Genomic DNA, 13,306 nt, shown 5'->3' with positions numbered 1-13,306 from the left:
AACAAATTCCTCACAAACTGATGCAGAGTGTGACATCAGAGCAGAGCTTGTTTAAATTAATTTCTGCATTGGTTAAATCATATATAAATCCCATGCAACTTCATATAACTGAAGGAAATTTTCACAAATTTAACATCTGAGCAGATCTGTTAGCTGTTACTACATGTTGGTAAAAGCAATGTGAACATATTTGTTTGAGAACACTGCTCTCAGGCTAAGAAACTGTCAAAGAAGTTTAAACAGGAATTGTATTCTCTTTTGGAAAATAGGTATCATATCTCCCTTTTAAATTAGCATTGGCAGTTGAGGAAAAAATATGTAGGTTTATAATTAGAATTCATTCATTGTCTGTAACCATTTATACAACACACCCTGGAGGGGGTGCCAGTCCTTCACAGGGTATCACATACACTCACAACTATGGACACTTTTGAGTCGGCAATCCACCTACCAATATGTTTTTTGGACCGTGGGAGGAAACCCACGCAGACACAGGGAGAACACACCAAACTCCTCACAGACAGTCACCTGTGGGACTTGAACCCACAATCTCTAGGTCCCTGGAGGTGTGTGACTACAACACTACCTGCTGTGCCACCATGCTGCCCATATTTAGAATTGTAATACATTATTAAAATCTGACACATCCCAACCATATATAAAACTGTGATAGTTCACAAATATCATCAACTCTTAATTATTGCTTTCCAATAGCACATCTGTAAGGGACCATGCTTTATTTATTTCCACTGAAATGGACAAAAATTACAAATTTATAAAATTTTCCAGGGATATGGATTGGCCAACCCAGAGTAAAAACTTAAACATCACTATCCTAGTCCTGGACTAAATAAATAAATAAATAAATAAATATCACAATTCGAAAAACTGTATTATTGACTTAATTCAAGCTTGGGAAACAACCTCAATAAATTTGGGATTACCATAATTTTGAGAGCCCGAAAAGGCAACCAAATTGACCTGCATATTTCTTTGTAAAACTGAGAAAAATGTCAAATATAATGAACAATAATGGTTATGAATAATATTTAAAAACTGAAAACGAAAAAAAATCGTATCCCTTTGCTTTTCTGACAAGAAATAATGTCCAGCAGATATATACTTAAGTAAGTTGAGATAGCCAAAAGACAGTAAACAGCCTTTAGAGGGAACACAGCATTTACATTTGACCGAAATATCTCAAATACACCTGCCAGGGTGTAATGTGTGCATTTTTAGGAGTCAAACACTGGTCTGAGTGAGCCTGACCGGCCTCTAGTCGGGACCTCAGTCTTCACATCGAGCCAAGACTCGCGAGATCAGCGGGCAGAGTCAGTCAGTTAAGGAAACATGGCGATGTCTAATTTGTTAAAGGTAAGAGTCTCCACTTGAGATTACACTCTCTAAACGGAGAACCTTTTCATATGTGACGATTTAAACGCAGCGATTCGCGGCCTCTATGGCTTTTTACATGACATTTATTTTTGACCGCCTTCTTGCAGAGCCACTTTATGAGACTTGCTAGTCCGGCTTGGGCTCAGAATGCTAGGCTAGGCTTAGCCTGTGCTAACGGGTCTCAGGAGTAGGTGGACAGTTAACATTAGATGAGTAACAGACACCGTTGGACTGGGGTCCATGTCCGGCCTCCTCTCCTGCATTTTGACAGTCTTGACAAACATGTCTACTGAAGGAACAACGCAAAGTGACCAGAAAGAGGTTGTAATTAGCTCACATCCGCCAGCTTTTCATTCGAGCTTTCCTTTCCACCTTAAATGGTGCTGTTCAGGCGCCGGAATAGAACCGCTGCACCATTTAAGGTGGAACGGAAAACTCGGGCAAGAGGCTGGCGAATATGAAGCCAGTTTCAGCTTCATATTTTCACAGCTCAGACCGAAGAGCACAGCTCACTGGTTTTTATTTTCAGTTCCAGTCTGAACGCTGTTGGTGCTCCCGGTGTGAATCTGCAGCTCGTCAACATGAGCAGAAACGTCCAGCAACAGGGAGCTGCAACGCTGAATAACGTTAACGTCGTTTGTTGTTTATATACAGAGCCTGTGATTAAATAGTGCTGTCTTTAGCTCCTCTCACTTCAGTTATCTGTCTGTTATTATTGGCCTAACTGTTCTATGGTCTCTGCGCAATAAAGAGGTTAAATTACAGTGACATGAAGGAGTGGGCGATATAACAAAATATGACGGTATTGAGACACAATATAACTAGTATTTTCAAATGTAAAAAGTGCCATAAAATCCTCATGGTATTTAGTAAGCTTCACCAGGGCTGAAGAGTCGGTTTTATTAAAAGTGCAATCTGAAATAGTAAAATTATTTAATCTCGAGCTGCTTTTTAGTTCCAGTTTAGAGTATCAGAACAATGTCTTTAAAAATGCTTTTATAATATATATATATATATGTGTGTGTGTGTATGTGTGTGTGTTTATATATAAGGGGATAGGCCCATATATTTGGGAATTTAGGTTTTATGTAACATAGTCAGAAGCAACCAAACACTGTGCTGTGTACATGAAAACAATCACAAATAAATGAGTCAGGAATTCTGCATTCAGAGCTCAGAAGTGTAGCCAGATATCCTTAGTCTTCTAAGTTATAAACACAGACCTATACCTCAATTTATAAAATGTAAATGTAATTTAAAGCGAAATCACAATATTAGTCAGAAAAAATTAGAATAAGCTTTAGTTCCTCAAATCGTTTTGCTACTAATATACTAGAGTGTGAACAGTCTAAATCAATTCAGATTATACTCTCTTTGTAATGAATCTACAGCTGGTCAGAGTTCAAGTAATATATCCAGTAGGCTCAGAAATAGAATTGTTTATCTTAGCTTTGATATTATATATCAAATGGACTGTGCATTCAATTACAAAGCTTAAAGTATGATGACATGAAGAGGTCAAACATTTTTTGTTAACATTATGTAGCAGGGTCTCTAAGGTTTGGGATATTGGTATTGGGATATAGCTTTAACCTGACTGTGTATGATATCCAATATAATATATTTAAAATTATATTATATTGCCTACAGGTGTCACTGAATCCTATTTAATACGTATATGCATGGATAATATACTTGTCTTTTTGCTACTTATGTTGTTAACACTTCTTATGTAGTTGCGCTAGTCTCTTTTGAGATTCACAAAACTTACATTAAATATTATTTGTCTATGGCAGTGCAGGACAAAAACATCTGATAAAACTGCGGACAAAACAGTCATGATTTTTCAATTGGAGACATTTTTATTTAAACGAAATTTACTTCTTTAGTGTGAGATATAGCAATGGGGGTATAGACTAAATAACTTATTGAGACTTGAGTGATTTTTCTCAATCCCTTTTTCAGAACAAAGGGTCCCTCCAGTTTGAGGACAAGTGGGATCTGATGCGCCCAATTGTCCTTAAACTGCTTCGCCAGGAATCCGTAACTAAGCAGCAATGGTTCGATCTGTTCTCGTAAGACAAAAAATCCAGATTTTTCTTTCTTTCTTTTACTATTTTGTGATAGTTTTGTTTAGCTCTGTTCTCATTCCTCACTCATTCTGTTCTCTGCCACAGAGATGTACATGCAGTCTGTTTATGGGATGACAAAGGCCCTGCAAAGATCCATCAGGCACTTAAGGAAGACATCTTAGATTTTATTAAGCAAGCCCAAGCGGTAAGGAATGCTTACAGTCTGAGCTTCTCTGTCTTACTTGTAATGGTTAAATAACCAGTAGGTTGTGATTTGAGTGAACTTTACTGGCTTTGACACTGGACTGCACCTGCTCTTCTGTTTTATCCCATTCTGGATATCAGAGGGTGCTCAGTCACCAGGATGACACTGCCCTTCTCAAGGCTTACATTGTGGAGTGGAGGAAGTTCTTTACACAGTGTGACATCCTGCCTAAGCCATTTTGCCAGCTGGAGATCACCCTGATGGGCAAGCAAGGTAGCAACAAAAAATCCAATGTAGAGGACAGCATAGTGCGGAAGGTGAGCAGGGAGAAAAAAGGGCTGGAGTGGTTGATAATTTGTTTAGCAAATTTCTTTTTATTCTTTATCATCTCATCTCTGTTTTTGGGGTTTTTTCTTTCCTGTTTGTAGCTGATGTTGGACACCTGGAACGAATCAATTTTTTCCAATATCAAGAATAGGTTGCAGGATAGTGCAATGAAGTTGGTCCATGCAGAAAGACTTGGAGAGGCCTTTGACTCGCAACTGGTCATTGGAGTGCGTGAGTCCTATGGTGAGTGGGAACTGTTAGAAAATTATGCATTTGCTCTATTATATGATATTTAAAGTAATTTCACTTAAGTTGCTGACAGGGTATGTTGTGGGATTTAATATCTAGACCTTATACGAAGTAACCTATTTTGCAGTGAACCTGTGTTCCAACCCGGATGATAAGCTGCAGATCTACAGGGATAACTTTGAGAAAGCATACCTGGACTCTACTGAGAGGTTTTACAGGACACAGGCACCCTCCTACCTACAACAAAATGGAGTACAAAATTACATGAAATATGTACGTGTATTACATCTTGCTCAATGTGGCAATTTAGGAACCTATGCCATTTAAATCCAAAGGGAATATTGTTAAAATCTACTTAGATCATGAGAATAGTTGTGAAAGAGGAATTTCATAACACATAATTAGATTTTGTGCTTATTGGCTTTTTTGCTGCTATGATTGTCGATTTCAGGCAGATGCTAAGTTAAGGGAGGAGGAGAAACGTGCACTACGTTATTTAGAGACCCGACGTGAATGTAATTCTGTTCAAGCAGTGAGTATTGCGCTTGTGGATATATTACCACTTTTGATAACTATTGACCTATGATAGTGGATTACCAGAAACACTCTGCATATATTCTCAGCTTAAGCTTATTTAATTTTGTTTTCTGTATCAGTGATATGTGTCATGTTTCCATTCAAAATCGTAAATTGACATTAGTCTTTTGTTCTAGCTTATGGAATGCTGTGTAAACGCACTGGTGACATCATTCAAAGAAACCATCTTGGCAGAATGTCCAGGCATGATCAAACGCAATGAGACTGACAGTAAGCATTGGATGTGTTGAGCTTAAAATTACCTGTCTGTTGTTATATTGGATGTTGCTATATTGACTAATAATTTTTCTGATGTATACAATGTTCTTCACACCTGTGCAGAGCTGCACCTTATGTTCTCACTGATGGATAAAGTACCTAGTGGAATTGAGCCCATGCTAAAGGACCTGGAGGAACATATCATCAGTGCTGGGCTGGCCGACATGGTAGCTGCTGCCGAGACCATCACAACTGTACGTGAACAAAAACAAATTACAACTTGTTGATATTTGATTTACTTTTTCCTAGAATTTTAAACAGTCGGTTATAATGCCATTGGACTGCACTTTGGGTAAATCCCAAAGTGGCATTTCGCCATAAAGCAGGATAATTAACCAAAAATAAGGATTTGTCCAAAGCAGTGCCCCTGATATCGTCTTATTTTGAACTGCCTTCGAATTGGCTTCAAGTTGTCTGGCTTAATCCCTCTTTCCATTTCACACAGTTTGTTCACATTTTTAATAAAGAGTGACTAATGTGCCTCTGTTCAGGACTCTGAGAAGTATGTGGAGCAGCTTCTCACTCTGTTCAACCGTTTTAGTAAACTTGTGAAAGAGGCGTTCCAGGATGATCCTCGGTTCCTCACAGCTAGAGACAAAGTGAGTCTACTACAGTATCTCTTTTGTATTTGGGCATTGATTCTTTTAAGTGCTTGCTCTGGTATAGTGTACAATTCCAGAGTGCATTAAGTTATTATGACTTATGACTGCAGTGTATTTTATGGAAGCCATTATGGTGATCATTTATCAAAAGGATAATCAGAAATATTTTTTCAAAATCTGACAAACGTGATTTTCAAGCACCCCTTGGCCACAGATGAACTAACAGTGTGCTTGCATATCCTAGGCCTACAAAGCTGTTGTAAATGATGCCACAATATTTAAACTGGAGCTGCCTATGAAGCAGAAGGGGTAAATACAGCCTTATTGTTCCTGTTCTCATTTGTGAACAATATTCATTGTTAAGTTGTTGGTTACTTGTTTAATGTATTTTTAGAGGTAGAGCCTGAACAATCACTTCTTGTTCTGTTTTGTTGTCCATTTCCCATTTATATTTTTTTAGGTTTGATTTGTTTGCTAACAGGAATGCGCTATTGGGTACAAATGTGATATTCCATATTTTATTCATTTTCTTATACTTTTATTGGTATTTATGAAATCGTAACAGTATAGCAGTGTTGGCTAAAAATGAATTGTATCCCAAGTACAGTAAGTTAATGATCAAATATCTGTTTGAAATATCAGTCCATTTGAATTTTCTGTCCAATCATATTCAAGCAAAGCAAAATAGGTTGCACAAGTTACCTATCCTTGTTTGTTAAATTAACATCATTGGGTTTATATTTATGTGCAGTGTGGGCCTCAAAACACAACCTGAGTCTAAGTGTCCAGAGCTGCTAGCCAACTACTGTGACATGCTGCTGAGAAAGACCCCACTTAGTAAGAAGCTCACCTCTGAGGAGATCGAGCTGAAGTTAAAAGAAGTGGTAAGGGTGTTTGAAAAGTCTGCACAACAAAAATAATCTCTTTTCTGAGAAAGCATGATTCACTAGTATATCGTGTGTTGTAGCTACTAGTGTTGAAGTACGTCCAGAATAAAGATGTGTTCATGAGATACCATAAAGCTCATCTGACGAGGAGGTTAATCCTGGACATCTCGGCAGACAGTGAAATAGAGGAGAACATGGTTGAGTGGCTAAGGGTAAGAACATGACAGGATTTTTTGTCTCAGCTTTTTTTTTAAATGTTTAAGAGATTGAGAGAGATGCACCATTCATTGTCTTCTATCATTATTAGTACCGTATCTTCAAAAATGTTTAGACTTTTCTTCTCCTCCTTCTGCAGGAAGTTGGTATGCCTGCTGACTATGTCAATAAGTTAGCTAGGATGTTCCAGGACATTAAAGTTTCTGAGGATTTAAACCAGGTTTTCAAAGAGATGCACAAACACAACAAGCTTGCTTTACCAGGTGACTAACACTGCAATTAGTGAGTGCTTACATATAAATCCATTTTAGGCATACTCCTTCTCATGCCTTAATTTTTCTTGTACAGCTGACTCTGTCAACATTAAGATCTTAAATGCTGGAGCATGGTCTCGTAGTTCAGAGAAGGTCTTTGTTTCCCTGCCTACTGAGCTGGAGGACCTTATTCCTGAAGTAGAAGACTTCTACAAGAAGAATCACAGTGGCAGAAAACTCCACTGGCACCACCTTATGTCCAATGGCATTGTGAGTCAGGATCTAAATATCATTTCCTTTCCTTCCACTTAATGTTCAGTTCTATTGATTTGTGAAAAGGAGCCCAATGTGAATTTGTATATCTTTTTGTCTTTCTCACAGATCACATTTAAGAATGAAGTGGGGCAGTATGACTTGGAGGTCACAACCTTTCAGCTGGCAGTTCTCTTTGCATGGAACCAAAGACCCAGGGAGAAGATTAGCTTTGAAAACCTAAAGCTTGCTACTGAGCTACCTGATGCTGAGCTGAGACGCACACTTTGGGTGAGGGATGAAGACTTAGTTTGAACTAGGGTTGGGTATTATTCATTTTTAAAAAATCATTCATGACTGGAAAGATCTGGCTAATACATGTTGTCATAATAGAACAGATGGATTGTTTTATATGTGTCGTGGCTAAGTGTTTTATCTTTTTACTGTTCAATACCCATGTTGCAAAACTTCTGGCGGGACACTTTACAATGGGACAGTGATATCAAACTGACTAGGCTTAGTAGGAGAATGTGGAAGTTTCCAGGCTAAATTATGTAAATAGCTATCATTTCTACTTTAGATGAATGGACTAAAAGTCCAGTGTCTTACTCTGGTCAGGTTTTCAGATGTCCACGTTGTTTTGCATGTTTCTTGACATTCATCTTAATGAAAAGTTTTTTGGTTTTTTCCCTCTCCCTTTAGTCTCTTGTTGCCTTTCCAAAACTCAAACGGCAGGTTTTGTCCTATGAACCTCAAGTGAGCTCTCCCAAAGACTTCACAGACAGTACATTGTTCTTTGTTAACCAGGAATTCTCTTTAATGTACGTATCTGCTTTTAGGACATTTTTAAAAAGATTTCTTTAATATGAATAATCATGTGAGATGGACACATTCCAGATCCTCTATTTCTTGTTGCTTTTGCTTTTTCAGAAAAAACTCAAAAGTGCAGAAGAGGGGAAAAATAAACTTAATTGGCCGCCTACAGCTGACCACAGAACGAATGAGAGAAGAAGAGAATGAAGGCATTGTTCAGCTAAGGATATTAAGAACACAGGTTTGTAACCCTTTGTTGTTGTTGTTTTATTATTATTATTATTATTATTATTATTATTTAAAATATACAAGACACTTAAATCTTGTGTCACGTTTAATCTTGTAGGAGGCGATAATTCAAATCATGAAAATGCGGAAGAAGATCACAAACGCACAGCTGCAGACTGAGCTAGTGGAGATCCTCAAGAACATGTTTCTTCCTCAGAAGAAGATGATCAAGGAGCAGATCGAGTGGCTTATTGAGCACAAGTACATCAAGCGTGACGAGTCAGACATTAACACCTTCATTTACATGGCGTAGCACTGAGGTTTACGCTGGAGAGGCTTATTGTTCTGATCAAGGTGAAGATGGTGAAACCTGTAGGAGGTCAGCAGTGGGAGAGGGGTGCCGAAGCCATGGAGAAACCACACAGGCTGCTGATCTTCTCATGGAGGGACGGGCTTGTTTTTAATGACTGACAGTCACACACGAAAATAGCTCATTTAACGAAAATCCCTGCCTTACCTTACAGTACAGATACATGATGTTGAGGATGGGAGTTTTCAGAGGAAGAAAAGACAAAATGGACTCTATTTTTGCCAACTGGTAGTCAGTATGCATGGTGGGTGGTTTGAATTTTTTTTTTTTTTTTTTTTTTTTTTTTTTTCTTTTTCTTTTTATTATTATTATTATTATTTTTTTTTTTTGTGAGTGTCTACATCTCCAACAGCATGCCGTCAGTGGGAATGTCTTAGTCATCCAAGGACCTGTTTGTGTGTGCCGTGTTTGTGTGCCCTCTCCTTCCCCCAGTCAGCCGTCTGGACCAGACTGCGTCCACTCCTCCTCCTTCTCCTCCTCCTCCTCCTCCTTAACTGGCCCACAACTCACACTGCACCTGCTGCTCTTATCATTTTTCTGTGGGCCTTGGCCATCTGCGCAGGCCCCAACTCACACTGCAGCCACACAGGAGCCCTCACCTGGATGGAGGACTTGAGCGTTAGCACTTTACACACTTTGCCACACTATGTCAGCATGGCTTTTTTCTTTCTTTTTTTTTCTGTGTGTGTATATATAAATATATATATTTGTGTGTGTGTGTGTGTGTGTCTGTGTGTGTGTGAGTGGGTGGGTGAGTGTTGTTTTCTTCCTTCTTGCAAAATCGTTTTTGAAGTTGAGATAGCTGATTGACACAGTGGGTTATGCTGCCGGACGTCCATCATAATGTCACAAAACCCTCCTTAGCTTTTCTTTCCTCATAACAGTCACTTCTTTTGTCTGGCCTACACTGCATCATGCATCATCTGCCTCTACTCCTCCTTTAGGAGGAGGATAATATGGACGTATTATAGTAGGTGTGTAACAGGTGGTTGCTGTTGTTATTATTGTTGTTGTTGTTGTTGTTATTAAGGTGTTTCAAGCCAGTAAGGTCACTGAACATTTTTTGCGTGTTGACGTCCATTCTTGAGTGGAGGCAGATGATAAACCTCACAAAAATGGATTTCTACATTGAGATCTGTCGGAGAGAGGCTGTTCACTCCAACTTTGATCTTTATGCTTCTAAAGCACAGAGTGGTTATATGGAGTTAAGAAATGGTTATGTCTACACTATGTCTGTCTAATCGTTACTCTGCAAACCTCCGGCACAGTGGGGCAGCCAAGTTATTTCATAATGTTTGCTGTACTCATGATAATTTACGAAATGATGTTGGAATGTTTCCCTGATTGAAGCAGCTCATGATGCTGAGTAGCTTACTCTAACTAATTGCACATTGACCAAGTAAAATAAGTAAGAGAGAGAATATTTTCTAATATTATCTAGTTACTGTCCTCCTCTGACAACATCAGTGAGTGTGAGTGATATATTGTGCTCATGCTCAGTCTCATAAGAGTTGAGCAATTCTCTAGTTGACCCTTTTCAGCACCGTTACATTAGGTTGTTTAGTACATGCTTGTGATACTACACCCTTGAGCAGAAAAGCCTATAAGCAGGTTAAGTGATTTGGTAGTGCACTGTCATGCTCTTTAAGCTCCATTATGTAATGTTTGATACTCCCCAATGTAATCACTAACCAAACAAGTGTATTGGTTTAAGTGATGATATAGGTTCTAAAGTGTAGTTGCTAATATGCCTTTAATCAATAGACATCATTTCACCTGAGGTGTTAGCTGAGTAAACCTTTCTTCTGCTTGGGAGTGATGTGAGCTTAAGATAGCTGGGCATTAGATTGTCTCATAACTGTGATCATTTGGCATGTGATTATAATGTAAAAGTCATAAAGACACTGTGTAATCTAAAAAGAGAATATCCATACATAATACACTTTGGGAAATTATTAGTTTCCTGGTACAGCCCACCTCTTTTGACAGTTTTACACAGGCATTTTTTTTAAAAACCCAAGAAACATAATTAACCCCTAAATGGTTTCAACTGACAGTGATCTCTATCCAGTTATCTACCTGTTTTCTTATGTAAAGTTGCTGTAGCATCTTGTCAAGTCTTGAAGAAATTTCATATTTTCAGGATGGTGACTACCTGGACAGGTTTATGTGGGCAAGACCAAATCTTTCATTTAACATTGAGAATCGATTGAGATCCTTATTAATTGGTTTCTGACATTATTAATTTAATTAATCAACATGTCACTGTAGTCAGTGTAATTTGTTATTATGAGCTGGAGCCTTATGCCATCTTTATTAGACTGTGACAAATGGAAGTTTACAGACTAGACAGAAAAAGACTGATGCAAGCTTGGACTTTCATGTCTGAGCTTTCTGAAGAAATGATTAGAAGCAAAAGCAAATGTTGCCTGCGTGATCTTACTTAGAATTCTTCAAATCAGTTTTGTCACTTTATTTATTCAGAATTTAAATGTGAATGGGAGAGTGGGAATGAGTGTGCTTGTGCGCATTAATCAGTGGGTAGCCAGTGAACAAGGGGTGGTGAAGTTGTGTTTCTACATTGTTGATTGTAATTTATAATTTGCAAAGAAGGTTTATTTTACCTGTCCCATTTTTCTAACAGGCTTGTAATCAGTCTGCAAGTACATCATTTCCTAGGGATTTTTTTTTATTCAGTATGGAATTTCACTGTTGTTTTCTAATGTAAATGGTGAGAATGCAAGGCTTCCTTTAAAGAGAGAGGGATGAGATTTCAATTTCTATTGACGTCCAAATGAAGGAATAGTATATTAAGCATTTTTCTGTAGTAATAAAGGCACATTATGACATAAAAAATGTTCTGAGTGCTGCAAAATGAGCAATAAGCAGGCAAGAATTAAACGCTTGATTAAAAACTGGCAGGCAGTTGTCTGTGTCTATAACTAGCACTACCTGTAACTCACTTTGATATCTCAGTAATAGACCAGCTAGTTTCCATTTGGTGAAACAGGTTTAGAACGAATTCCCCTTTGCAGTGCTTTTATTATTGCTTTAAGTGAAAGGCAGTAGCACATGGGGAGTGCTGCCCTTAAATACAGATATGAGGATATTGTGTTGGTAATGTTGAGGCAGAATATGGGTGATGGGAGGATGAAGCCATGTTGTGTGAGAAGCTGAGCTCTGTGAAGTTCCAGCATTGGCTGCCCCACCTGTCCTTGCCGTTTAATACTTTAATTCACAAAATGGATCCTATCCTAACACAACACTGGTTTTCAAGATTTGTAAAGAAGTGTGAGAGTCTGTATGTGTGTTTTATTCTTCTGCTCACTTTTCATTTACTTTCTACTGTTATTTTATCCAGACATAGCCTATATGCTGCAGTGAGGCATATAATCAGTATTTTTCATCTTATTTGTTTCAGGTGTTGCAAAGGCTAAATAGAGTTTTGGGGATGTTTTTCAGTGTTACTTTCTAAATAAGTGACTGTTTCTGCACTCAGCTTTTTTTTCTAGGAAAATGAAAACGAGAATGAGTATGCTTAGTGTGGGATGCCACGTCTGTGACATGAATAAAAAAAATATATATTAATTTTATTATCCAACGTGCATTTACTCTGCCTAGAATTGTCTAGATATACTTTTTAGGATCTGCAAACCTGAGATCTGTAAACTTGAACAGTTGGGAATTTGAATCCCACACTAAATATATCAAGCGAATGTGTGCCACTAGCTGCAGTGAGAGTTTGGAGCAGCAGAGAACTTGAGTGGACGTTTAACTTACAGTCTGGGTGAACTGTTTTTGGTGTACTCCATTCATATATTTTTTTTTTCTTTGACTGAGTTTCTGTTTTTTAAGTTGTATAATTTATTTCCTTGCAGAATAAAAATATCTTTTAAGGAGGCTGACATGGCTTTGACTTCAGGTGTCACCAGTTTAGTGTATGATGCAAGTTTTCTTGTAACAGTTATACATCAGACAAGAAACTATGTATGTGTATATATATGTGTATGTATGTATATATATATATATATATATACATACACACAAACACAAAGAATGTAATGCACAAAAGTGGCATCAAGAAGAAACAAATGAAGTTTTAACGGTGTAAGACTCTTGTATACCTTTCATCATTTAGAATCTCACTATAGGAAATTCCCTCTGAATGACAGACCATGGGGGCAGCGCGGTACTGGTGCAGCAGGTAGTGTCGCAGTCACAGCTCCAGGGACCTGCTCCGGGTAACTTTCTGTGATGAGTTGGGTGTGTTCTCCCCTTACTGCATGGGTTTCCTCCCACGGTCCAAAAACACATTGGTAGGTGAATAGGTGACTCAAAGGAAAGTGTCCATGGTGTGAGTATGTGAGTGAATATATGTGTGGGTGTTTCCCTCTGAAGGACTGGCGCCCCCTCCAGGGTGTGTTCCTGCCTTGCACCCAATGATTTCGGGAAGGCCTTGGGCTGGGTAAGCTGTTACAGACAACGAATGAATGAATGACAGACCATGGAATCACCAATGGCAAAGTTGTGCGAGTGACTGACAGCAGAGCACTGGTTACTTCGGCTAGCTAATGTGCTATG

At 38.4% G+C, this 13,306-nt stretch overlaps 1 protein-coding gene across 1 annotated transcript; it reads left to right on the top strand.

Annotated features, from left to right (window-relative positions):
• Window positions 1–1,248: 1,248 nt before the first annotated feature.
• Window positions 1,249–12,621, top strand: cul5a (cullin 5a). Its single transcript, XM_066662525.1, has 19 exons — window positions 1,249–1,374; window positions 3,361–3,470; window positions 3,573–3,672; window positions 3,813–3,989; window positions 4,101–4,242; window positions 4,376–4,521; window positions 4,700–4,780; window positions 4,962–5,055; window positions 5,167–5,297; window positions 5,595–5,702; window positions 5,950–6,014; window positions 6,457–6,589; window positions 6,673–6,804; window positions 6,948–7,071; window positions 7,157–7,332; window positions 7,444–7,605; window positions 8,017–8,135; window positions 8,245–8,368; window positions 8,474–12,621. Exons 1-19 carry the CDS (start codon window positions 1,351–1,353, stop codon window positions 8,666–8,668), a joined length of 2,343 nt encoding a protein of 780 aa, XP_066518622.1. The 5' UTR covers window positions 1,249–1,350; the 3' UTR covers window positions 8,669–12,621.
• Window positions 12,622–13,306: the final 685 nt, after the last annotated feature.

This window comes from Hoplias malabaricus, chromosome 1, assembly GCF_029633855.1.
Source record: "Hoplias malabaricus isolate fHopMal1 chromosome 1, fHopMal1.hap1, whole genome shotgun sequence".
NCBI classification, from domain to species: domain Eukaryota; kingdom Metazoa; phylum Chordata; class Actinopteri; order Characiformes; family Erythrinidae; genus Hoplias; species Hoplias malabaricus.
The sequence above is the reverse complement of the archived record's forward strand: the minus strand, read 5'-3'. Positions and strand labels throughout refer to the sequence as shown.